Raw genomic sequence first — 27,738 nt, 5'->3', positions numbered from 1 at the left:
TTTTTAAGCCCCTCAAACAGTGAAAGAGGCATCACCACAGGGAGCCAGCTGAATGCAATGTTTTTTTCATTAAAAGTTTACATTACTGAATGTAACGACCATGAACGTAAAAGTTTTTTTTTTACACATTTTCTTCTGTATATATTCTATTACGAATAAAGATAATTTTTGACATTAAAATATTTCAAATTGAAACATATCAAATATTGAATGGCCTACAAAGAATGGACATATTTCCAATAACGGAGAGTCTAGGACCAGAGGGCACAGCTTCAGAATACAAGGACACCCCTTTAGAACAGAAATGAGAAGGGGCTGCTTGTCTCGAACTCCGGTACAGATGCCACTACACCACTGGCCAGCTAGCCTGAGGGTGGTGGATCTGCACAGTTCATTGCCACAGTTGGCTGTAGAGACTGAGTCATTGGGTATATTTAAGGTGAGGTTGATAGGTTCTTGATTACTGAGGGCATCAAAGGATATGGGAAGAAGGCAGGAGAATGGGATGGAGAGAGATAATAAATCAGACATGATGGAATGGTGGAGCAGACTCTATATGCCAAATGGCCTAATTCTGCTCCCATGTCTTACAGTCATACTGTCTAAAAATATGTTTTGGCTAAAAATATGTTTTGGCTAAAGAAGGGCCAGTATCCATGATGGTCTTTTATCATGCTTTGTTTGTTGCTGGCTTCAAGAATCCTTGGAACTCCACCTGTTTCTCAGTACTCCCTCAGGTTCTGCAATTCCATGTGTATATTTTAGCGTTGTTAGTCCTCCTCATGTTTTCATGATTAAATCCCACCTGCCATGCTTTGGCCACCTGATCGATGTCTCAGGAAGCAAAGTCTACCCTTCTCATTATCAACATCACCAATTTTTGTGTTATCTGTGAATTTAATAATCTTACACTTCACGTTTACATACAGATTATTCATGTATATAACATTTAACAAGGGTTTAAAGACCTCTGTCATAGTTACAGCCTTCTCTTTCCCAATTAATGATGAAAAATCATCAACCTTAAATAAATAGTTTTTCTCCCCAATGTTGACCTGCTGAGAATTTTGAACACAGTTTACTGTCAGATTTCCCATATCTCTAGTATTTAGCTGTTCGTATTGTGAAACAGTAGGTTAATTGACCACATTGTGAGGTGCCGTGGCATCAATATTCAGAAACTTTAATTTGATACATTATTCTGCAGCTGATTGAGTAGTTCTCACCAGAACAATAGTTGAAGGGGAGGATTAGTTGAAAGTAGGACAATGCCTGAAGGAATACCCTTCTCAGATCCTGACCAACTTCATGAGCTATAAATGAGTTTGTATTCATAATACTGGAGGACCAATGAACCTGTTATAATCAGATTACCTGCTGAAATGGGAGAGTGGAAAAACAAATGTGAGACAATCCAGACTTATGCAAAGGTCTTAGGCACCCTAGCTCTATGTATGTTCCTGAGACTTTTGCACAGTGCTGTAATAGAAGGCGTGCAGAGGAGATTTACAAGGATGTTGCCTGGATTGGGGAGCATGCCTTATGAGAATAGGTTGAGTGAACTCAGCCTTTTCTCCTTGGAGCGACGGAGGATGAGAGGTGACCTGATAGAGATGTACAAGATAATGAGAGGCATTGATCATGTGGATAGTCAGAGGCTTTTCCCAAGGGCTGAAATGGCTAGCACGAGAGGGCATTGTTTTAAGGTGCTTGGAAGTAGGTACAGAGGAGATGTCATTGGTAAGTTTTTTTTACGCAGAGAGTGTTGAGTGCATGGAATGGGCTGCCAGCGGCGGTGGTAGAGGTAGAAACGATAGGGTCTTTAAGAGACTCCTGGATGGCTACGTGGAGCTTGGAAAAATAAAGGGCTATGGGTAAAGCCTAGGTTGTTCTAAGGTAGGGACATGTTTGGCACAGCTTTGTGGGCTGAAGGGCCTGTATTGTGCTATAGGTTTTCTATGTTTCTATTTTTCTATTATCATTTAAATAGTCTGTTTGCTAGACATAACACTTAAACAATTTACAAGTGATGCCATGGACTGGATGTGACAATGTTACAAGGTGGACACACCTCATGAGCCTCGTGATAGGATCAGAATCCGAACACTTGGATCAGGGAGAATATCACATTTTATATTTACAGATAAATTAACATCACCACATTACTGTATATGAGTACTTCTCTTGGAGCGTCAACTGTACCTCTTCCTAGAGATGCTGCCTGGCCTGCTGCGTTCACCAGCAACTTTTAGGTGTGTTGTTCTATGAGTACTTGTATTTTATTTCGAGATGCAGTATAGTAAACAGCCCTTCCAGCCCATTACACCCATGGGACCAATTAACCTACTAACCCATATGTCTTTGGAACGTGAGAGAAAACTGGAGCACCCTGAGGAAAGCAATGTGGTTACGGGGAGAATGTACAAACTCTTTACAGACAGTGGTGGAAATGAACCCAGCTCACTGGTGCTGTACCAGGTGCTACTGTATCATGGTACCATGCCACTTGTAGTTATGTGCTGTGGTTCCTACTTTTCCACAGTGACTACACAATTGAAAATACTTATGGCTGTTCCATGCTCTTATGTTGTGAAACGCATTATATACTGTAAATTCAAGGCAACACACACAACATGCTGGCAGAACTCAGCAGGTCAGGCAGCATCTATGGAAAAGGATAAACTGTCAATATTTCAGGCTGAGACCCTTCTTAGCACAGTCCCAAAGAAGGGTCTCGGCCTGAAACGTCAACTGTTTGCTCTTTTCCATAGATGCTGCCTGACCTGCTGAGTTCCTCCAGCTTTTTGTGTGTGCTGCTAAGGAAATTGAACCGTTTACTCTTCAAAAATGGACATGGTACAAGTGCTTACATTTTTAAGACCATAAGACAAAGGAGCAGAAGTGGGCCATTCGGCCCATGGAGTCTGCTGTGCCATTTTATCATAAGCTGATCCATTCTCCCATTTAGTCCCACTCCCCCGCCTTCTCACCATAACCTTTGATGCCCTGGCTACTCAGATACCTATCAATCTCTGCCTTAAACACACCCAATGACTTGGCCTCCACTGCTGCCCATGGCAACAAATTCCATAGATTTACCACCCTCTGACTAAAAAATTTCTTCGCATTTCTGTTCTGAGTGGGCGCCCTTCAATCCTTAAGTCATGCCCTCTCGTACTAGACTCCCCCATCATGGGAAACAACTTTGCCACATCCACTCTGTCCATGCCTTTCAACAGTCGAAATGTTTCTATGAGGTCTCCCCTCATTCTTCTAAACTCCAAGGAATACAGTCCAAGAGCAGACAAGCATTCCTCATATGTTAACCCTCTCATTCCCAGAATCATTCTAGTGAATCTTATCTGTACCCTCTCCAACGTCAGCACATCCTTTCTTAAATAAGGAGACCAAAACTGCCCACAGTATTCCAAGTGAGGTCTCACCAGCGCCTTATAGAGCCTCAACATCACAACCCTGCTGCTATACTCTATTCCTCTAGAAATGAATACCAGCATTGCATTCGCCTTCTTCACTACCGACTCAATCTGGAGGTTAACCTTAAGGGTATCCTGTACGAGGACTCCCAAGTCCCGTTGCATCTCAGAACTTTGAATTCTTTCCCCCTAAATAATAGTCTGCCCATTTATTTCTTCTGCCAAAATGCATAACCATACACTTTCCAACATTGTAATTCCAACATTTTTAAGTCCAACATTCTTTCACCTATTACACCTTTTAAGGATTTCTCACTTGCAGATATTTCACACAATGAATAAAAAAAACTCCCAAAACTTTTGGAGGAAGTGTCATGTGATAGTATTTCAAAGGCATTGTCTCTCCATTGCATCAGACTTCTCATTTTTGGGGCATGAGTTTTTGCTGGTATTGCTGAATAGTTTTGGATTGTCAGTTACGAACTTTCAGGTCTTCTGCGCTACAAAATTAGCTTTTGGACAGTGCAGGCAGCATGCCAGGATGATTCATTGCAAGTAACATTTGGAAGAGTGAGGAAAAAATCTCTGAAACTCTTTCTCAAGTGTGAGTAAACTATTTCTAAGCAAACTTGCAGTGGGTGGCTTTTACATGTTCTTTCAAAATCTGAATTAGTCATATCATATCAAGAGGGGCTTTTTAATTATTGCTGAGCAGGACACATTAGTCATTTGATGTATGAATGTTTATGAAGCCATAAACAAAATTCTGACGATAAAGTATATATGAAATGAAAACTGTAACATTGAAATACTTTTGCTTAGCTCAATCATTATTTATTTACTCAGTCTGGTATGTAATGGAGATTACATTCATTACACAGTTTGTTATAGCTGATGTGTCTATTTGATAAGCTTGCAAAAGAAGGTTAACAACTCCTATCTCTGCACACATTTTTCCAACTTCATCCTTACCAGTCCTCGGTCAATCATTTCACACTCCATTACTTATTTTTAACTCTTTAGTTCTCTTCCATTTGTCTGCCGATAAGGACCAGTCTATTGCCTTGGGTCTTAAGCTCAGTGGAATATTGCTTGAGTTAACCCATGCACAGAATGTGTCTTAACCGGTTTATAGGACTGTTTTCAGATGGGGAATGATTTCCAGGTCAGCAAATGCTGGAAGCACTCAACAGGTCAGGTAGAATCTGGAGAACAAAGAAGTAAGTTAATTGGCCAGATCGTTCAACCTGCAGAATGCAAGTTAAGGGGCTCAGTGGGGGAAGAGTTCAGTAACTTGCGTTCCTCAGGTTGAACAATCTGGCCGATTAAGGATCTCACTTAACATGCTTCTTGGGCCAGTAAGTGCCTGCTGACTGTTTACAGCTTTTCTGGTGGTACTTATGAATCTGCAATTTTTTAATTGCATTTAATTTAGTTTTTGGGCTTTGTTTTATCTTCCCATTAGATTGCATAATATCAGCAACAGTGGAGTGCTTCAAAACTATTTTGGCATTTTACACTTATGCAGATGCATGATTCTATTTCTGCCTGCTGTGCTTCGAAGTTTAATAGACTGTGGTCTGTTGCCTGTGGTTATACATTTAGGATGACTGTAAATGAGTTGGTAAAGTGTTCAAATGTGATTATGACCTTTAAGATTCCAGAAGGTAAAAGGCTTTCAGCCTCCATGCAATTAGACACGTTGCTTTGCTTAACACATCCTTGTTATCTTCATCTATTCCTCTCACCTTCAGCCTTACGATCATAAGAGAGCTACATCTGCTCTTTATCAAATTATTGCTTTGCACTGTTAATTATGTGGTTTTGTCAATTTTAGTCTTGGTTTGTCCTGGTTTGGATGGGACTACACATCAGCTATAACAAACTGGTTTTCTTGTGATCATTCTGGAGGAATGTTGTATCATTTCCTCATAATCTAATCTAATCCTTTCTAGCCTATTCCCAGCTATGCCTCACCCTCCTAAGTCAAAGTAATGGTTAAAGTACATATACCCTCAGTGGCCACTTTATTATGTACACCTTCCTGATGATGCAAATATCTAATCAGCCGATTTTGCAGCGCAACTCAATTGATAAGAGCATGCATACATAATTGAGAGGTTCAGTTATTGTTCAGACATCAGCATGGGGAAGAAATGTGATCTAAGTGACTTTGACCACAGAATGATTACTTGTGCCAGATGGGGTGGTTTGAGTATCTCAGAAACTGCCGATCTCCTGGGATTTTCATGTACAGCACTCTAGTTTTCAGAGGATGGTGTGAAACAGATCCAGTGAGTGCCAGTTCTGTGGGTGACAGCACCTTGTTAATGATAGTGTGATAGAACAGGCCCTTCTGCCCATTTAGTCAGTGCCAAACCATTAATCTGCCTAGTTCCATCAAGCTGCACCTGCAACATAGCTCTGCATATTCCTCCCATTCATGTATCTCTCCAAATTTCTCTTAAATGTTGAAATCCAGCCCACATTCACCACTCGCGTCGGCAGCTTATTTCACACTCTCGCTACCCTCTGCATTGAAGAAGTTCCCCCTCATGTTCCCCTTAAGCATTTCACCTTTCACCCTTAACCCATGAACTCTAGTTGTAGTCCCATCCAACCTCAGTGGAAAAAACCTGCATGTATTTACCCTGTCTATATCTCTCATAATTTCGAAAACCTCGATCAAATCTCCCCTTAGTCTTAAATGTTCTTGGGAATGAAGTACGAACCTATTGAACATTTCCCTATAACTCAGGTCCTCAAGTCCCAGCAACATTCTTGTAAAATTTCTCTGCACCTTTTCAATCTTATTTACACCTTTTCTGCATTTAGGTGACCAAAATGCACACAATCCCTCCAAACTAGGCTTCATCGATGGCTTATATAGTTTTAATGTCACATCCCAATTCCTATACTCAATACTTTGATTTATGAAGGCCAGTGTGCTAATCTGTATTCCCAGCAACACACATAAAAGTTGCTGGTGAACGCAGCAGGCCAGGCAGCATCTCTAGGAAGAGGTATGGTCGACGTTTCGGGCTGAGACCCATCGTCAGGACTGCAACTTTTATGTGTGTTGCTTGAAATTCCAGCATCTGCAGATTTCCTCGCATCTGTATTCCCAGATCAGTCTGTACTACCACACTCCTCAGAGTCCTTCCACTCACTGTGTTAGACCTACCCTGGTTGGTCCTCCCAAAATGCGACACATGTCTGCCTTAAATTCCATCTGTCATTTTTCAGACCATTTTTCCAGCTGGTCTAGATCCTGTTGCAAGCCTTGATAGTCTTCCTGGCTGTCCATTGCACCTCCATCTTGCTGTCATCTGCAAATTTGCTGACCAAGTTTACCACGTTATCACCCAGATTGTTGATATAGATAACAAACAATAACGGACCCAGCACAATCATTCAACACAATGATTGCTGAGGAAATCAAAGAGCTGAATTGCTTGCTTCTCTCCTACTTTTCTACATTCCTCATCTTATCCCGTGAAGCCACTGTCTAATCCAGTTTGCTACCTCACTTTCAATGTCAAGCATTTGAACCAACCTCCTTTGCGGGACTTTGTCATAGGCCTTGCTAAAGACCATGTAGACAACATCCACTGCCTTGCCTTTTTCAACTTTCCTTATAACTCCCTCAAAAAAACTTTGTAAGATTTGTTAGACATGACCTAACATGTACAAAGCCCCGTTGACTATCCCTAATCAGTCCCTGTTTAGCCTAATACTTATATATCCAGTCCCATAGAATACCTTCCAATAACTTTAGCACTACTGATGTCAGGCTTACCAGCCTATAATTTCCTGGTTTATTCCTAGGGCCTTCTTAAACAACGGAACAACATTAGCTATTCTTCAATCTAATAGCGGCTCTGCCAGGGCCCTTGCAAATTGTGCACTAGCCTCCCTCAGGGTTCGAGAGAACACCATGTGAGGCCATGGGGATTTATCCACCTTAATTTGCTTCAAGACTGCAAACACTCCCTCCTCTGTAATCTGTATAGGGTCCATGACCTCGCTGCTGCTTTGTCTGACTACTATAGACTCTCTGTCTGTCTCCTGAGTTATTATAAATGCAAATAATCCATTTAAGATCTCCCCCATTTCTTCTGGCTTCATGTATAGATTATCACTGTGATCTTCCAGAGGAGGATTTTTATATTTTCTTCATCCAAACTTCTGGTCCTAATACTTTTGTATCTCAGAACAGAAAACGCTGGACAAACTCAGTTGGTCAGGTCAGGCAGCACATGCAGAAAGAGAAACTGTAATGTTTTAGACCTGCAAACCTTCAGTAGAATTGAGAAAGAGAGAAATAAGTTATTCTCGGTAGCAGAGAAGGTGTGGAGGAGAATGAGACAAGGTGAAGCAATGGAGTAGTTAATATCACAAATTTTGTTTGTATAATGTATTGCTGATATTGAATGGTCTGTGTAATGTTATATAACTGACAGTAAAGAAAATGGAGTGGAAAAATGCTCACAGACAAAAAATGACTGGCTGTCTTACAAACAGAAAGCAAAAAAGAGCAACACACAAAATGGACCAGCAGCATCTCTGGAGAGAAATGAACCGTTGATGTTTTGGGCCTTCAGGGTTGGAAAGAGAGAAGGGGTATAGCACCATTAAAAAGGTTGGGGGTGGTAGTGGGTGGAGCAAGAGCTGTTGGGTGATAGGTGAATGCAATTGAGAGGGAGGAGATAGGTAGGTGGGGGCGGGGGAGTGGCAATGATGTAAGAAGCTGAGAGGTGATGGGAGGAGGTGACAAAGAGCTGAAGAAGATGTAATCTTATAGGAGAAGATAGTGGACCATGAAATGAAGGGAAATAGATTAGGAGGGGAATGAGAGGGAGAATTGTTGGGATACTGGATAGGTTGAGAGGGTAGTGTGGAAGAGAAGGGCTATTGGGGCAAGTGGGATAGAGGAAAACAAAGAATAAATTGACATTTGAAAGAGGCCATTTTTGCCTGCATTTTTTCCTCATTTTTGTGTTTTTTGTATACTTAGACTATATATTACCACAGACATTAAAACTCTCTGTCTGTGCAATGTGTTGCTAATCCTATTTTAACGGCTCCATTGTTTTTCACTTTATTCTCATCACCCTGCCTACTTTCTCTGCTATGTAGAACTCATGTGCCACTTTCATATGTCCTGGACCCGAAACAGGTGCTGCCTAACCTGTTGAGTGTTTCCAGCATTTTCTGTTTTGATTTCCAAATTTTAGTTTAATTTCGATTTGTCTTCTTATACTGTATGTCAGTTGTTGAACTTCAATAACACACCTGTCAAGCACCATGAGCAATTTCCTGCATTAAAATTGCCATGTCAATGTAACTTCCTGGAAAATACCTTTCAAGTCTGGATAATCCATCACCTGCAATTGATGAAACATATCCAAACAACACGTGCCCACATTGCTGAAATGGGTTATTCAATTTGGCATGAAAAACCAGTGAGAAATAATGCACAGTGATTGCAATCTTAAATCTACAATACCAGCAGAAAAAAATGTCCATAAAAGTGCAACACACCCTTTAAATTTTCTGGCCACTGCCTTAGTCGGAGGTTCATCTGAGTCAACACTGCAAAGGCCAAAGGCTCTGCCTACCTGGAGTGAAATGGGATTTTACCTTGTACCCTTGTTGAATATGTGCAAACGTTCACTTTGCCTCCAGTGACTGATGCATCCATATTGGAGGCATTGCTGTGCTCCTGTTTATAAATAATTCAAAAGTACCTTTCACCACCTCAGCGTCTGCCAAGTTGTTTTCCAGTCGATTAGGTAAGAAAACAACTGTCATGTGTATCTGGTAAGATCTAACAAAATGGGAAAAGATTTTTTTGTGTTTGTTGATGGATAATTATTGGCCAGGACAACAGAAGAGCTCCTCTCTGTTTAGAATAATATGTTAGTAGCACTTAAGTATACTTGGGTGTGAAGATATTCTGAGTTTAATGGCACTACCTTCAATGGTGAAGCTGTTCCACATACTGCACTGACTGTGTGCTCAAGTGTGTGCCTTCTGGATTGAACCTACAGCATCCTGGCCAGCCATAAGAATGCCACAACTCAACTCCAGTGGCAGACTGGCAGACCACAGTATGTGTGCTTGCAACACTGTGCGTCTGACAGATTGATCAGCAGCACCGGGGCTCCACAGGGGACTGTCTTGTCTCCCTTTCTCTTCACCATTTACACCTCGGATTCCAACTACTGCACAGAGTCTTGTCATCTTCAGAAGTTTTCTGATGACTCTGCCATAGTTGGATGCATCAGCAAGGGAGATGAGGCTGAGTACAGGGCTACGGTAGGAAACTTTGTCACATGGTGTGAGCAGAATTATCTGCAGCTTAATGTGAAAAAGACTAAGGAGCTGGTGGTAGACCTGAGGAGAGCTAAGGCACCGGTGACCCCTGTTTCCATCCAGGGGGTCAGTGTGGACACGGTAGAGGATTACAAATACCTGGGGATACAGATCGACAATAAACTGGACTGGTCAAAGAACATTGAGGCTGTCTACAAGAAGGGTCAGAGCCGTCTCTATTTCCTGAGGAGACTGAGGTCCTTTAACATCTGTCGGACGTTGCTGAGGATGTTCTACGAGTCTGTGGTGGCCAGTGCTATCATGTTTGCTGTTGTGTGCTGGGGCAGCAGGTTGAGGGTAGCAGACACCAACAGAATCAACAAACTCATTCGTAAGGCCAGTGATGTTGTGGGGATGGAACTGGACTCTCTGACGGTGGTGTCTGAAAAGAGGATGCTGTCCAAGTTGCATGCCATCTTGGACAATGTCTCCCATCCACTACATAATGTACTGGTTGGGCACAGGAGTACATTCAGCCAGAGACTCATTCCACCGAGATGCAACATAGAGTGTCATAGTCATACTTTATTGATCCTGGGGGAATGGCTATCAAACTTTACAACTCCTCCCTTGGAGGGTCAGACACCCTGAGCCAATAGGCTGGTCATGGACTTATTTCCTGGCATTATTTACATATTACTATTTAACTACTTATGGTTTTATTACTATTTAGTTACTTATGGTGCAACTGTAACGAAAACCCATTTCCCCTGGGATCAATAAAATATGCCTATGACAGTGGAGATGACAATGTGCTGAGATTCCTTTATGTTGTAGACTAAATTTCAATGCTTTTCTGGTACTACAGCAAATTGTAGTTTCAACCTATGATTGTCAGCATGTTGAAATCAACTTGATAAAGTTGATTCGATTCATATAACCAGAATTGAATTTTCCTGTATTGCCATGTTCATACTTCCCTGAAAATGGCTACACAAGCCAGTAAGGTGGTAAAGAAGGGGTGTGGCATGCTCATATTTATTTGTGGAGGCACTGAGTTTAAGGGTCAAGAAGTTATGTTGCTGCTTTGTTAGACTCTACTTGGGTTGCATCTCAAACACTGCATTCAGTTCTGATCATCCTGCTGCAGTAAGGATCTGGAAGCTTTGGAGAGGGAGCAGAAGTTTACCAGGATGCTACATGGATTGGAGGGTATGTACTGTAAGGCGAGGTTAAACAAATTTATATTGTTTTCTCTGGAGCACCAGAGACGGAGTTGAGACCCAATAGACATTAATAAAATTCTCAGCGGCATAGACAGGCAGCCGGTATCCATTTTCAGGATGGAAATATTTAATACCAGAGGGCATGCATTTAAGCTGTGATGTACAGGACAGGACTTTTACCTGGAGTGCACTGCCAAGAGTGATGTTGGAGCCAGATGTGATAGAGGTGTTTAAGAGGCCCTGAGATCTGCACATGGATATGCAGGACCACATGCCAGCGGAGGAATAAATTGGCATTAGTCTAATTAGTGGGTCACAACACCATGGGTCCAATGTTCTATCTTCTTTGAATTTCAGAAACAGTGCACCTTATTCTGTCCCATCTTCTTACTAGACATTCTGTTGCTGACATTTCGGGCAGCAATGAATGTCCTCCATCTTTGGTGGTGTTCAGGGCTTTCTTCATCGTGTCAGTAGCTTCCTCTTGGTTTTCACTATTGTCGGTAATGCAAGTTGAGACTCTCAAATACTGTGGCACTCAGATGTAGAGGTTTCTTCATGCTGTTTCTGTAAAAAAGTTGTTAGCCTGAGTTAAACTCCCAACCCTGGAGGACTAGTGGACCTCTCTTTGTCTGGACTCTACCCTTTGACCTGTTTGGTATGGATAGCCCTACCAAGGCATAAAGCCCTGACTCTGTCCAACATAGCTTTCCAGGTCATTGAGGCTGCAAGCCTCCAAACTATGACAAGGTTGCAGTCCTCTTGGAGGTCTCCCTCATCTAATGTTTGTAAAATGTAAAACAAACTATCGGTGGAGTATTGCACGTCGAGGAGATTGCACCACTTTAATTCAAATACCAAGAGTTTTTAGTCATGTTAGCAATGTAACCAGTAACACGTCATTCTTGGACACTTTGGTTATTGTATTGTGTGTAATGTTTATTTCCAAAGCACAGCCACACCCGCCAGAAAATCAAGTTCTTTTTCAGGATGGAATGTGAACCATAGAATATCTGCACGTGAGGGAACTAACTAAATACGAATGTTAATATAAACACATGGGATCCTGCACAACCTCAATCCCCTTCCTTTCTAGTCCATAGATACTGCCTTACTTGCTGGTTTCCTCTAGCATTTTCTGAATGTTAATTTAATAGTTTTAGTTGTAAAATTAATTTGAGATGAAGTGCACATTCATGTTAAATATGGTCTGAAATTCCAATTTTGTGGAATGTTCTTTCTAGATACTAAAGGAGGGTGGATTGTTATTCCAACTGTGCTCCCATATGACCTTATGAAACACTTGGGGCCCAGTTTGCACTGTTAACTGCAGGTGCAAAACACAGCACAAAACTCATTGCAGCTGACGCTGATTTGAATCCTTGCTGTAACTGAATATTTCCTGTTTAAAAATCATCCACTGGACATGTGCCCATTGAGAAGCCGTGGATGTCATTACCATACACTCCATTTACCTGAAAGTCTTCTCTCCTTTGGAAACATGACTGACTTTTGCAGAGATTTTATAGGAGACATCCATATCCTCACCTTGCATTTGAAACGTACACCCAGTGGCCGCTTGATTAGGTACAGGAGTGGAACCTGGTGTGGTCTTCCACTGCTGTAGCCTGTCCACTTCGAACTTCGATATGTGCGTTCAGAGATGCTCTTTTACACACCACTGTTGTAATGAGTACCTGTTTGCATTACTGTCACCTTCCTGTCAGCTTGAACCGGTCTGGCGATTCTCCGATGACCTCTTTCATTATCAGGGCATTTTTGTCCACAGAACTATCACTAACTGGATTTTTTTTGTTTTTGTTTTTCACACCATTCTCAGTAAACTCTAGAGGAATTTGTGCGTGGAAATCCCAGGAGATCAGCAGTTTCTCAGATACTCAAGCCACTCCGTCTGGTACCAACAATCATTCCACACTCAAAGTCACTTAAATCACATTTTATCCCCATTCTAATGCTTAGGCGGAACAACTGAACCTCTTGACCGTGTCAGCGTGCTTTTATGCATTGAGTTGCTGCCTCACAATTGGCTGATCAGATATTTGCATTAACCAGCTGGTGTACCTAATAAAGTGGCCACTGAATGTTTTAGTTAGCTGGTGCCAATTGTATCCACAACTGCAATTGGAATTAAAGATTGAGGTTGAATTGACTGAGTAAATTGACTGGGAATTCTATGCAGTTATCAATGTTAATTGGAGCCTTCAGTAGGAATTAAATTAATGTGTTCCTCAATGTGAAAGGGTATTAGCCAATTCTTTTTGGTGTCCCAGAAGCATCATATTATTTGTCATATTGTAACAATTAACTAAGATCATCAGATTTCTGAACAGACAGGGATCCAACCCATGAACATTATCTCACTATTTTTGCTTTCTTTTTGCACTGCTTGTTTAATTTATACTATATATTATTTCTTATTGTAATTTATAGTATTTTTAATGTAATACACTACTGCTGCTGCAAAACAACAAATTTCATGACATTTGTCAGTCATATTAAACCTGATTCTGATTCGGAGATGACATTTCTGAACCCTTTTTTCTGTCTCCTAGCCCTTTCTTGGCAGATGAGTTCTGTACAGGATAATACTAAAAATACTGTATAAGCAGGAATTAATCTGCAGTTCTTTCTAGTTCTGTGATCCTATCAGGTTTGGGGTGCAGCAGGATATTGGTAGAACGATTGGACCAGCAGACAGGATTCTAGACTATTGATTTCAAAACATGAGTTCAATTTCCATGGCAGCTGTGGAATATAAATTCAAGCAGTTAAATATACCTGGAATTTATGCTAGTTTCAGAAATGGTGATTATGAAGTTACCACTTTGTTGTAAGAGCCCTCTGATTCACTGAGGTAAATCAGGAAAGGAAATCTGTCATCTCTCCTCATCTGGTATGCGCGACTTGATACACATCAAGTACTTGACTGTAAGCTGTTAGCTCGGGAGGAATGGGGACACAGACATTAAGTGCTGCCATTGTGGGCAATAACCACGCCCTAAGCAGGAGCAGAACTGAAAAAGTAAGTCCATGGCTGATCTGCTTCAGTAAAGGAATCTGATTTCAACCCCTGGCTGACTGAGATGAGGAGGAATTTCTTTAGCCAGAGGATGGTGAATCTGTGGCATTCATTGCCACCAATGGTTGAGGAAGCCAAGTCACTGGGTACGTTATAGATCCCATGGTAGTATTGTGGATCGCGCAATCGCTTTACAGCCTCAGTGATCACTGATTGGGGTTTGATCTCCGCCGCTGTCTGTAAGAAGTTTATGTATTTTCGCTGTGAACACTTGAGTTTCCTCCAGGTGCAATGGTTTCCTCAGATGGTGCAGAGACCTGCAGCTAGTGTTTGTGAGTCATGGGCATGCTACGAGTGCGGCGACTTTTACAGGCTTCTCCAGCGCAATCCTCAGGCTGTCATGGTCGTTGATGCCAACACAACGCATTTCACTGTATGTTTCAATGTACATGTGACAAGTAAAGCTAATCTCTAAAACGGGGGTTGATAAATTTGTGATTAGTAGAGGCACCAAAGGTTATGGAGAGAAGGCAGGAGAACAGGCTTGAGAGGGAAAATAAATCAGTCATGATCAAATGACGGAGCTGAATGGCCAAATTTTGCTCCTATGTCTTACATTCTTACGTCTCTATTTCCCTTAATTTCCTAATTTCCAAGAAAAAAAATTGTTGAGTTCTGTCTTTAGTCATTGCCTAAGCATCCCCATTGCCTAAGCTCTTTGGGAGAGAATGCCATAACTTCACGGCCCACTGTCTGAAGAATTTAGTAATTCACTGAAAAGGGTGTGGCTGAGAGAGACAGCATTAGTTATTTGCTGGGCAGTTCAGAAAGCTGTGGATCAAAAATCACACAGTGGTCAGCTGATGTCCTTTCCCAATGAGAATTAGTAAAAATGATGGGATCTTAGAACTGTCAGGTTTAATGTTACATTTTTCTGGAATTAACTTTCTAATCTATCTGTCTTTCGAAACTTAGAAACTTAGAACACCTACGGCACAAAGCTGTGCCGAACATATCCTTACCTTGGAAATTACCTAGGTTTACCCATAGCCCTCTATTTTTCTGAGCTCCATATACCTGTCCAGGAGTCTCTTAAGAGACCCTATCATATCTGCCTCCACCACCGTTGCCGGCAACCCATTCCACGCACTCACCACTCTCTGTGCTTAAAAAAAAACTTACCCCTGATATCTCCTCTGTACCTACTTCCAAGCACCTTACAACTGTGCCCTCTTGTGCTAGCCATTTCCACCCTGGGAAAAATCTTCTGACTATCCACACGATCAATGCCTCTCATTACCTTATACACCTCTATCAGGTCACCTCTCACCATCCGTCAAAGGAAAAAAGGCCGAGCTCACTCAACCTATTCTCATAAGGCATGCTCCCCAATCCAGGCAACATCCTCGTAAATCTCCTCTGCACCCTTTCTATGGTTTCCACATCCTTCCTATTGTGAGGCGACCAGAACTGAGCACAGTACTCCAAGTGGGGTCTGACCAGGGTCCTATATAGCTGCAACATTACCTCTCAGCTCCTAAACTCAATCCCACGATTGATGCAATCTTAACCACAGAGTCAACCTGCGCAGCAGCCTTGAGTGTCCTGTGGACTCAGACCCCAAAATCCCTCTGATCCTCCACACTGCCAAGAGTCTTACCATTATATTCTGCCGTCATACTTGACCTACCAAAATGAACCACCTCACACTTATCTGGGTTGAACGCCATCTGCCACTTCTCAGCCCAGTTTTACATCCTATCAATATCCTGCTGTAACCTCTGACAGCTTTCCACACTATCCACAACACCTCCAACCTTTGTGTCATCAGCAAATTTACTAACCCAGCCCTCCACTTCTTCATCCAGGTCATTTATAAAAATCATGAGGAGTAGGCGTCCCAGAACAGATCCCTGAGGCACACCGCTCTTGACTGACCTCCATGCAGAATATGACCCATCTACAACCACTCTTTGCCTTCTGTGGGCAAGCCAATTCTGAATCCACAAAGCAATTTCCCCTTGGATCCCATGCCTCTTTACTTTCTCAATAAGCCTTGCATGGGGTACCTTGTCAAATGCCTTTTGAAATCCATATACACTACAATCAATGTGTTTAGTCACATCCTCAAAATTCAATCAGACTCGTAAGGCATGACCTGCCTTTCACAAAGCCATGCTGACTATTCCTAATTATATTATGCCTCTCCAAATGATCATAAATACTGCCTCTCAGGATCTTCTCTATCAACTTACCAACCACTGAAGTAAGACTCACTGGTCTATAATTTCCTGGGCTATCTCTACTCCCTTTCTTGAATAATGGAACAACATCTGCAACCCTCCAATCTTCTGGAACCTCTCCCATCTCCATTGATAATGCAAAGATCATCGCCAGAGGCTCAGCAATCTCCTCCCTCACCTCCCACAGTAGCCTGGAGTACATCTTGTCCAGTCCCAGTGACTTATCCAACTTGATGCTTTCCAAAAACTCCTGCACATCCTCTTTCTTAATATCTACGTGCTCAAGCTTTTCAGTCCACTGTAAGTCATCCCTACAATCGCCAAGATCCTTTTCCGTAGCGAATACTGAAGCAAAGTACTCATTAAGTACCTCTGCTATCTCCTTCGGTTCCATACACACTTTTCTACTGTCACACTTGATTGGTGCTTATCTCTCACGTCTCATCCCCTTGCTCTTAACATACTTGTAGAATGCCTTAATCCTGTCCGCCAAGGCCTTCTCATGGCCCCTTCTGGCTCTCCTAATTTCTTTCTTGAGCTCCTTCCTGCGAGCCTATCATTACCTAGCTTTTTGAACCTTTCGTAAGCTCTTTTCTTCTTGACTAGATTTACAACAGCCTTTGTCTATCACAGTTCCTGTACCCGACCATCCTTTCCCTGTCTCATTGGAACATACCTATGCAGAACTCCACGCAGCTATCCCCTGAACATTTGCCACATTTCTTCCGTACATTTTCCTGAGAACATCTGTTCCCAATCTATGCTTCCAAATTCCTGCCTGATAGCCTCATATTTCCCCTTACTCTAATTGAACGCTTTGCTAACTTGTCTCTTCCTATCCCTCTCCAATGCTATGGTAAAGGAGATAGAGTTGTGATCACTATCTCCAAAATGCTCTCCCACTGAGAGATCTGACACCTGACCAGGTTCATTTCCCATTACCAGATAAGTACAGTATCTCCTCTTGTAGGCTTATCTACATATTGTGTCAAGAAACCTTCTTGAACACACCTAACAAATTCTACCCCAGCTCTGCCCTAAATAACCCACCATATATCCTGAGACCATGACCACAATGTTCTTGACTCTCCAGCTACAAGACTGTAAGGCATAGTTGCAGAATTAGGCCATTTAGCTTATCTAGTCTGCTCCATTGTTTGATCCTGACTGGTTTATTTTCCCTCTCGATGCCATTCTCTTGCCTCCTCCCCATAACCTTTGGCGCCCTTATTAATCAAGAATCTATCAACCAACTTTAAATAGACCCAACGATTTGGCCTTGACGCCCATCCATTCACTACCCTCTGGCTAAAGAAATTCCTCCTCATCTCTGTTCTAAGGGGATGTCCATCTTTTCTGAGGTCATGCCTTCTGGTCGTAGACTCCCCCACTTTTGGAGACATACTTTCCATTTCCACTTTATCTGGGTCTTTCAATATTCTTTCGGTTTCAATGAGATTCCACCCACCCATTCTTGTAAACTCTAGTGAGTACAGGCCCAGAGTCATTGAATGCTCCTTAAACATTAACCCTTTCAGTACTGGGACTGTTCTGGTGAATCTCCTCTGGATCCTCTCCAATACCAATACCGTATAGCCTTTCTTAGATAAGGGACCCAGAACAGTTCACAATATTCCAATGTCTACACAATCAGGAGAAGCAGCCTCAGGAAGCACTCTGAGAACTTTAAGACAAGGGAAGAATTCGCTATGGGTCCTTTAACAAGCCTCTCCTTTCAGTGAGCTCATAACTGATCTGATCACAGAATGAAGTCCACTTTATGCCTGTTTCCTCATTACCCTTGAATCCCCTCCACACACAGCTGTGCACTAATAAAATTACTTTTAACCATGTCCTTGCTGCAGGACATCCAGCAGAGGTCCGAGCCCTCAACCTGGATAGTGATGCAGGAGTACCATTGTAACTCATCTCCATTATAAAACTTCTGGCCATTTTTTGTGTATTAATTCCCATAGGGCTCTTGCTCCTGTGAATTCATTATGAATGCTAAGTGAGGAATCAGTGTATTTGAAAACAATGTTTTGCTTGTATGTTTTCATTAAAATACTGCCTGGTGCCTTCACAGAATGTTCAGTTAATGCATGGGACAGTTTTCTTTTTATCACAGGTTAGATCCTTCAGAGTAAAACATCTGCAGGAATCAACATGTACATTATAAATTGAAAGAGATTTTTAACAAATGCTTTTCTATGTTTTAAATAACAATAGTTAGATTTTAATGTAAGATAATGACACAGATATTTATAAATTCCTCCCTGATAGTGTTCATCTGCGACATGCAGGATTTCCTAGTGACCAGTCATTTTAATTCCGCTCTCCATTTCCATTCTATCATGCCCATCCATAGCCTCCCCTCTGCCACGATGAGGCCACTCTCAGGTTAGAGGAGCATTGCCTCATATTCCATTTGGATAGCCTCCAACCTGATGGCATGAACATCAATTTCTCTAACCACCGGTAATTTCAACCTTTTCCCTCTTCTCTCTTTTTCCATTCCCCATTCTGGCTCCCCTCTTACCCCTTCTCTTCTGCTCACCTCCCTTTGGTGCCCCTCCTCCTTCGCTTTCTCCCTTGCTCCATTCTCCTATTCTCAGATACCATCTTCTCCAGCCCTTTACCTTTTCCACCTATCACCGGCCAGGTTGTACTCCCATCCCCCTCTCCCCACCGCCCCCCCACCCCCTGATCTTATTCTGGCTTCTTACCCCCCTCCTTTCCAATCCTGATGAAGGGTCTCAGTCCAAAACTATGACTGTTTATTCCCCCCCATAGATGCTGCCTGACCTCCCGGTACCTTGTCTGTGTTACTCTAGAATTTGAGAGACAGAGTACAATACCCTGCCAGTGCTGCATCCCACATTTATTGCAGGTGATTGGGAATGGATTTCAGGACAAAATAATTGATCAAACTGATTTGCAGGACTTCCTTGCAGCCTCACCTGCTGCTGGTCCACAATAGCTTTTCATTTCTGGGCTACCTGCAATTGAATGCAAACTTGAAAGGAGGAGATGGAAGACATGGGCTTCGAGATATCGGGTTCGGCCTGGTTACTGAGGTTACTGTTCTTCTTTTATTCTGTGTTTATTCTATGTCTTGTTTTCCCTTTCAGTTGGGATGACAGCAGCTCTGTCAGCAGTGGAATCAGCGACACAATAGACAACCTCAGCACTGACGACATCAACACAAGTTCCTCCATCAGTTCGTATGCCAACACGCCGGCCACGTCCCGGAAAAACCCCAATAGCCAGGTAAAATGTCATTCAGTAATGGCAAACCATCCAGATTCATTGCTGCAAACCTCAGGGTTTATGTCTGCTGTGCTTCCCAGAGGTAAAGAGAAGTAGGGTACCACTCCACAAAACCTCAATTTTGATGACTACGTTCTGACCTCTTCTTATGTGCACCTTCATAAGTTGTTGATTTGTTTTTCTTTAAGCATGACAGAATTTATTGCCTCAAATTACTTGAAGGATCCTTCCATTTGCCACATCTTAGCATGGCAGTTAGCATAATGCTGTTACAGCACCAGCAAAACAGGTTGAATTCTACCGCTCCCTGTAAGGAGTTCTCTCCACGACCACTTGAGTTTCCTCCAGGAGCTCCAGTTTCCTCCCACATTGCACAAATATACAGTTCAGTAGGTGACATGAGTGTAATAGGTCTGCAGGGACTCCTTAAGCCAGAAGGGTCTGTTACCATGCTGTGCTGAAAATAAATACATCTTATTCTTCGACAACTAACTCAGGAAGGTGATCTGCTTCCTGACCAATATGCCTTTCTTGAATGATAGCCCAAAAGTAGAAAGAAAATTATCCATTAAAAGTAAGTACTCTACTGTTTGTGATTGGAAATGTTTATCGTTAAATTCTGATTGGGGATGAATGCCAGCAGTTCAATGGTAGCAGAAAGATCTGTGGTCTGGTTCCTGTCTGCTGCACACATGGCATTTATTTCTTCCTTTGCCCTCTTTCATTCCCTCATCCCTTTCAAGCACCACTGTCCAAAATAAGAATGACCGTGACCAATTGCTACCTTCCATTGCAACTAATTATGCCTCTGCACTGGGTCTCAATTCTGGGCCATCTAAAATGACCAACATTAATAATTACCCGAGATTCATTTTCTTGCAGTCATTTACAGGGAAAATAAAGAATACTAAAGAATTTATGTAAAGTTATACATAACAAAGACTTACAACAAACCAATGTGCAAAAGAATTCAATCGGAGCAAATAAAAGAAATAACAATGTGATCATAAGTTTTAAAGAATTCTTGAAAGTGAATCTCTCGGTCATAGAGTTTCAGTGTTGTTAGAATTTTCCTGTTACAGTTATATATAGGGTGCATTCTGCAAAATTATGCTCTTTCATAATGACAATTTTGAAAATATTTTTACTTCTGTAATATTAAAGTTTCATTCCATGTTTGTTTTGTAAGATCAAGTGCATACTTACATGTTTTCTTCTTAAAGGAGTGAGTAATGAACAAATGGTAGTATTCAGAGTAATGGTTGCTACAAATACTAGCACGCTGTTTGGCACATAAGGAAAGGATCTTGGAAAGGATTAGTGGTTATATAACATTGCTCTAACCAGCAATGAAAGAATTAATTGATGCAATCAACTATAACCCAATTTCTAACCAATAAACTCAGGCCTTTTATCTATGATGGATTAAAAGTGTCACCATGCTTTGAAAATTGGTTTGTGGAAAGCAGCCAGCTTCAATCATTTTAACTTCTAACATATTGCACATTTGAGTTCTCACAGTATTTGTTATTAATCCACACTAAGTAATTGTAGTATTTTACTTTGAGGAACCCGTGGACTGTCATCGTACTGGGTTTACACAGCGGACATTTATAATGTGACACTCCGACATTTTATTTGTCTTGGCTCGTAGGAACCAGGTGCAACACTACCCATGTTATTGGTCATCTGGAAACTACTTTTTAAAATGATTATTTTGAACGATAAGAGTTTTTATCTGGGATCATATAGGGTCAGTAATGTCCTGTGAATTATTTCTAAAGAATACTACATGGACATACACTCCATGGGCACTTTATTACATACAGGAGTGTACTTAATGATGTGGCTGCAGGAGTGAAACCCAGTATGACCTTCTGCTGCTGTAGTGCATCCACCTCAAAGTCCGAAGTGTTTTGCATTCAGAGATGCCCTTCAGCACTCTACTGTTATAACGTGTGGTTATTTGAGTTACTGTCGCCTTCCTGTCAGCTTGAACCAGTCTGGCGATTCTCGTCTGTCATCTCTCATTAAAAAGGTGTTTTTGCCCACAGAACTGCTGCTCACTGGATGGTTTTTGGTTTTCACGCCATTCTTTGTAAGCACGTGGCCAAGTGGTTAAGGCGTTCGTCTAGTGATCTGAAGGTCACTAGTTCGAGCCTCAGCTGTAGCAGTGTGTTTGTGTCCTTGAGCAAGGCACTTAAACACATATTACTATAGTGTCTGTGCGAGGAGTGGCGTCCCACACAGACTTCCAATCTGCGTCTTGTAAGGCATGAAAATGCCCGAGGCAGGCCTCTCATGGTCTGAGTCAATGTTCCCTCCTCCCCCCCCCCGCCCCCTTTGTAAGCTCTAGATGAACATCCCAGGAGATCAGCAGTTTCTGAGATACTCAAACCATTCTGTCTGGCACCAACAATCATTCTATGGACAAAGTCACTTAGATCACATTTCTTCCTCATTATGATGTTTGGTCTGAACAACTGAACCTCTTGATCATGTTTGCATGCGACCTTTTTCCCCAACTACACTGATTCTACTTGTACACATTTGGTCCAAGTCCTGTATGTTCCTAAAGTGTCTGTCTCAGTGCCTCTGAATTTGTATCTAATCCCACAACCTCCACTGGCAGCGAGTTCCAGATCTGAATGATGCTCTGCAAAAACAATGCGTTCCCCTCAAGTCCCCTTTAAAACTCCTTCCTCTCAGAAATGCCCTTCTGCTTTTCATACCTCTGCCATGGGTAAAAGAATCTTACTCTGTACCATATCTATATCTTTGATTTCATATGCAGTCGTGCTAGGTTTGTGAACTCTACAGGATTTTCTCTATTTCTGCATAAATATGACCTAAAATGTGATCAGATCTTCATGCTTCATAAAACTAGATAAAGAGAACCCAATTAAATAAATACCACAAAAACATTATACTCGTTCATTTATTTATTGAGAAAAATGATCCAATATTTATTTATTTAATTGGGTTCACTTTCTCTAGTTTTAAGACATGCATGAAGATCTGATTACACTTTAGGTCATATTTATGCAGAAATAGAGAAAATTCTACAAGGTTCACAAACTTTCTAGCACCACTTCCACCAGAGCACTTTTCAACCTCCTTTGCTCCAAGTTGCATATCCAGCATCTACTTCTAACTAACCGTCCTCCAGTCTAGGCAATGTGCACTTTGCACTCTGCTTATTCGTCTCTATAGATGCTGCCGGACCTGTTGAGTTCCTCCAGCATTTTGTGTGTGTTACTCCAGGGTAACCACAACTTTCCTATAATGTGGCAAATAGAACTGCACACTAAGACAGCAGGATAAGAAAATGTTTAGGAGGGTTTTGCCAAATATGGGCCAGTCATAGGCAAATGAGACTGGGTTTGGAACTGGAATTAGTTTGGAATTTGAAAAAGATACAGCAAAAAGTAACACACACAAAATGCTGGAGGATCTCAACTTGTCAGGCAGCATCTATGACATGGGTTCCCAACCTTTCAGATGCCATGAACCTCTACCATTAAACGAGGGGTCCTTGGACCCAAGGTTGGGAACACCTGATCTATGGAAGGGAATAAAGGGTTGCCGTTTCAGGCCAAGACCCTTCATCAGGACTAGAAGGAGAAGTGGAGAAGCCAGAATAGGAAGGTGGGGAGGACGATGAGAAGTATTAGCTTGTCTTGTACACTGTTCATATTCAGATAGATAGATTGATTAATTAATTACACAATGCATTTAGTACAAGGTAAAACAATAGTAGAATGAGAATAAAATGTAACAGCTACCGAGAAAGTAGACAACATAGCATAAGATCATAACAAGGTAGACTTATGAGGTCATGAGTCCATTTTAGCATATGAAGAAACTATTCAATTGCTGTTTTAACAATGGGGTAGAAGCTATCCTCACCTGAAGATACATGCTTCCAAGCATTTGTACCTTCTGGCCAATGGGAGAGGGGAGAAAGAAGAGTATCCAGGGTGGGTGGGATCTTTGGTTGGGTTGGCTGCATTATCGAAGCAGTGAGGAGTATAGACAGAGTCTGTGGAGGGGAGGTTGGTTTCTGTGAGAAACTGACCTCTCCTCAGTTTCTAGCAAATTCAGCCATTTGATTATAATTATCTGGTTGTTCAGTGTCTGGAACTAAATTCTCACTTTGTCAGCAATGAGATTGATTAATATATTGAAAGATTCTGTTACTATAATGATTTTGGCAGGAGCATCATTAAGCTTTCTGCAATTTAAGTCTGTTAAATTATTTTGATGGAAGATACACCTCATACTATATAGATTCTAAAAGAAATTAATGTTTTTGTACTGCGAATCAGAATGAAGTTTAATATCACCGGCATATGTTGTGAAATTTGTTAACTTTGTGGCGGCCGTACAATGCAATATATGATAATTATAAAAAAATTTAATTGCAGCAATTATTTATGTGTGTGTGTGTGTGTGTGTATTAAATAGTTAAATTAAGTTAAATAGTGCAAAAACAGACATTTGAAAAAGTAGTGAGGTGGTGTCATGGGTTCAATGTCCATTTCGAAATCAGATGGCAGAGGAGAAGAAGTTGAGTGTGTGCCTACCTCCTCCAATGATAGCAATGAGAAGAGGGCATGCCATGAGTGGTGGGGGTCATTGATGACGGAAGCTACATTTCTGAGGCACCGCTCCTTGAAGATGTCTTGGATACTACGGACCCATGATGGAGCTAACTAATCCTACAACGCTCTGCAGCTTATTCCAATCCTGTGCAGAGGCCCCCAACCCCCCTCTCTCCCCCCCCCACCCCCACTACAAGACGAGAATGCAGCCAGTCAGGATGTTCTCTGTGGTACGTGTGCAGAAGTTTTCAAGTGTTTTAGGGGACAAACCAAAACTCCTTATGAAATATAGCAGTTTTCTTGCCTTCTTTATAGCTGCATTGATATGCTGGAACCAGCACAGATCCTTGGAAATATTGACACCCAGGAACTTGAAATTGCTCGCTCACTTCCACCTCTGATTTCTCTGCGAGGTTTGATTTGTGTTCCTTCATCTTGCCCTCACAAATCACTACAGCAGGGGTTCCTAACCTGTTTTATGCCATGGAACCTTACCATTAACCAAGGGGACGGTGGACCCCAGGTTGAGAACCCTGCTCTACCAAAGCAGTTGTAAAATATGTTAAAATCTACTATATACGGTGGAGCTCTGAAAATGCACAACATTTTAGATTTAATGAATATTTATCTCTATTTTGAAGACCACTTAGATTTCCTTCATGGTTTCGCTAAAGGATATCTTTAATTCTGACCAAATTTCCATCCTTGGCTCAATTTTTAAGGCTCAGTTGGTTCCAATGGAAAAGAGATAGTTTGCACATGAGTAGAAAGTTGAGGCAACATCACAATTGTTTTAATATAGATTTGTTACATTTTGTTTAGGCATTATTGCGATATACCAAGTACTGCCTATTTTACATCCAGTGAAGTGGCAGGTTAGTGCATGTGGTGGTGCTGTTATCCCATGGCTCCGGGGACATGGGTTTAAGCTTGACTTTGGATGCAGTCTGAATGGGCCAAGTGGGTTGATGGCAGAAAGATTGAAAAGGGAGTTAATAGACTGGTGTGACAAAGAATACGTTTATATGGATGCAGGAAGTAGGGGGAGGGGCAACTCCTTGATCGATAGTTGAGTGTATGAGAGAAGGAGTGCTACACTTTTCAAGATGCCATCCTTTCCCTGAATGTTAAATTTGGGCACTCTGTTTGAAAGAAGAGCGTGGGAGTTGTTGCCAGCTTCTTGGTGAATACCTAACCCTGGTTATTAGCACATTGCTCTAGAGTGAATTTCTCAAGTAGGTCGCTACATTCCCCACACTGCAGCAGGGGCTACACTTCAGGAGTATTTCATCCCTTTGTGGTGAACTGTAACCACGAAAGATGCTTCATAATTGCAGGTCTTCTGTTTCACTGGGAGTTTGATGAGTTGTGTTTTCAAATTGAACAATTCATAGACTGTCAATGCAAAACATGAATATTGGTGAAATTTAATTTTCCATTCTTAGTATTTGATTTTAAAATGTGGTATACAGCAGTAAGAGTTCGCCTTTATTGACTAATTACCCAAAGATTCTACTGACCACAATTTGGTCATGTCAAGTTGTTCTCTGTTAGTGTGTTCCTCATAGTCAAATATCCCATTTGAACTTTGTATACACCAAGTATTGCAGAATTGAAAGATGTAACCCTCACTTGTTTAGCAGTTTGCTGGCTGAGGGGTTTATTTGCATCAAGAAATTCAGCTGTTCCCTTTGGCAAAGTAATTGCCTTTTGAAAATCCTTTCTCTTGTCCAGAGAACTGAGCACTCAAACCAAATTGGTAGATTATGCTACGGAAGAAGTCTTAATGTATTTCAAGCAAGTAGGAGGGTTTTATTTTAGTGCTTTATAGAGAGTGAGCTACTTGAGTCATTCTGTGGCCCTGGTTTAATACATTAAACTATGGCAAGGTATAACTTATGTAGCTTACTCTCTTTAATTTAATACTTTAATAGAGTAACTGACAGAGGTTTTTCTGAAGAATGTAGAACCACACACAAAGTGTATTTCACAAAACCTCATTCTGCATACTGTTGATCTCTCAGTCTCAAAAAGGCAACATCAATCATTAAGGGCCCCCATCACCCAGGACATGCCCTCTTGTCAATGCTAGCATCAGGAAGCAGGCACAGGAGCCTGAAGACACACACTCAATGATTCAGGAACAGCTTCTTTCCCCCGCCATCCAATTTCTGAATGGACATTGAATCCGTGAACACTACCTCACTAGTTCTTAAATTTTTTTATTTTTGCACTACTTATTTAATTTAACTATTTAATATATAGATATATACTTACTGTAATTCACTTTTTTCTCTATTATTATCATTATGTATTGTACTGCTGTAGCAAAGACAACAAATATCACAACATATGCTGGTGATATTAAACCTCATTCTGATGTATCATATTTAAATGTGTAAGTTATCTGGAAGATAAAAAGCAAAGGGTTTCTGTCTTTTATCCAGCTACAGACAGATGCAGAGAAGCATTCAGACAGAAACTCCACTTGGTCTGGCGAAGAGCTAAAACGATCGGACGGCGGATCAGACAGTGGAATAAAGATGGACTCCAGCACGAAGTGGAGGCGTAACCCATCGGATGTTTCTGATGAGTCAGAGAAAAGCTGCTCAAATAAGAAGACGACAGTAATTTCCCAGACGGGATCGTGGCGTCGAGGGATGACAGCTCAGGTTGGAATCACCACACCAAGGGCTAAGACATCTACGAACACACTCAAAGGGCATGGTGCAGGTAAGGCTGATTGCTGTCTGATATCCAATACTCTTTGTCCATAATGAGGAAGCCCCCAAAATTTATGTGTCCAATGTTGGTTGGAGCAAAGGAGAAGATGGTATGCAGTATTTTGTTGTAACGTTGGTGGATGTTTTTTCCTGACCTTCATGAGAAGCTCTTTTGAGCCACGAATACTCCTCGCTTAGCAGTGTATTATCTGAATGGCTGGTTATAAGTTTACAGCGACAATTGGTTTTGAATGGAGTTGTACTGTCAACCACAAAACTTCCTTTAGGTTCCAGCATTATATGAGTCTGTCTGTAAGGAGTTTGTACATTCTCCCCGTGACTGTGTGGGTTTCCTCCAGGTGCTCTGGTTTCCTCCCACGTTCCAAAGATGTACGGTGAGGGTTAGTAAGTGTTGGGCATTTTTGGACGAGAAGCATGGTGACATTTATGGACTGTTGGTTTATTCAATGAGTTGACAATTTGAGTTTTTCTGGGGGCTTCACTCAAGTGTTGACATCGATATTGGGCTGAGAAAGAAAAACGCTGGGAGAAGAGCTTAAGAGTTAGGGCTGATTTATACTTCTGCGTAGTAGCCTACGCTGTAGCCTACGCAAGTGGCCTAGCCGTTGTGAGCATTTTTACTTGTGCGTTGGTGTGTCTGTGTCACTCTGCAATTCACCGCCAAAACGCTAGTTGGCGGTGGGGTTCCTATGCCACTGTGTTGAGTTTCTTCATGTGGAAACAAAAAACGAAGAAACTCAAACTTCAAACAGTGGCGACTGAAACTGAAGGAGGGTGAATTTTCTGTGCTTGTCCGGCCGCAGAGACATGGACGAGGAAATGCATTTCAAATATTTTCGGATGTTGGCAGGTAGATTTG

General features: G+C 41.7%; 1 protein-coding gene across 9 annotated transcripts in view; it reads left to right on the top strand.

The window, feature by feature from the left end:
• Nucleotides 1-27,738, top strand: part of nav2a (neuron navigator 2a) — a 523,153-nt gene that overhangs the window by 371,881 nt on the left and 123,534 nt on the right. For all 9 annotated transcript variants that reach the window (XM_072272755.1, XM_072272756.1, XM_072272754.1 and 6 more), the window contains 2 exons: nucleotides 19,393-19,531; nucleotides 26,583-26,868. In XM_072272755.1, coding sequence (XP_072128856.1) covers nucleotides 19,393-19,531; nucleotides 26,583-26,868 — 425 coding nt within the window. The remainder of the gene's footprint in view (nucleotides 1-19,392; nucleotides 19,532-26,582; nucleotides 26,869-27,738) is intronic.

Source organism: Mobula birostris, chromosome 11 (genome assembly GCF_030028105.1).
Source record: "Mobula birostris isolate sMobBir1 chromosome 11, sMobBir1.hap1, whole genome shotgun sequence".
NCBI classification, from domain to species: Eukaryota; Metazoa; Chordata; class Chondrichthyes; order Myliobatiformes; family Myliobatidae; genus Mobula; species Mobula birostris.
This window is presented reverse-complemented; position numbering and strand designations above follow the sequence as displayed.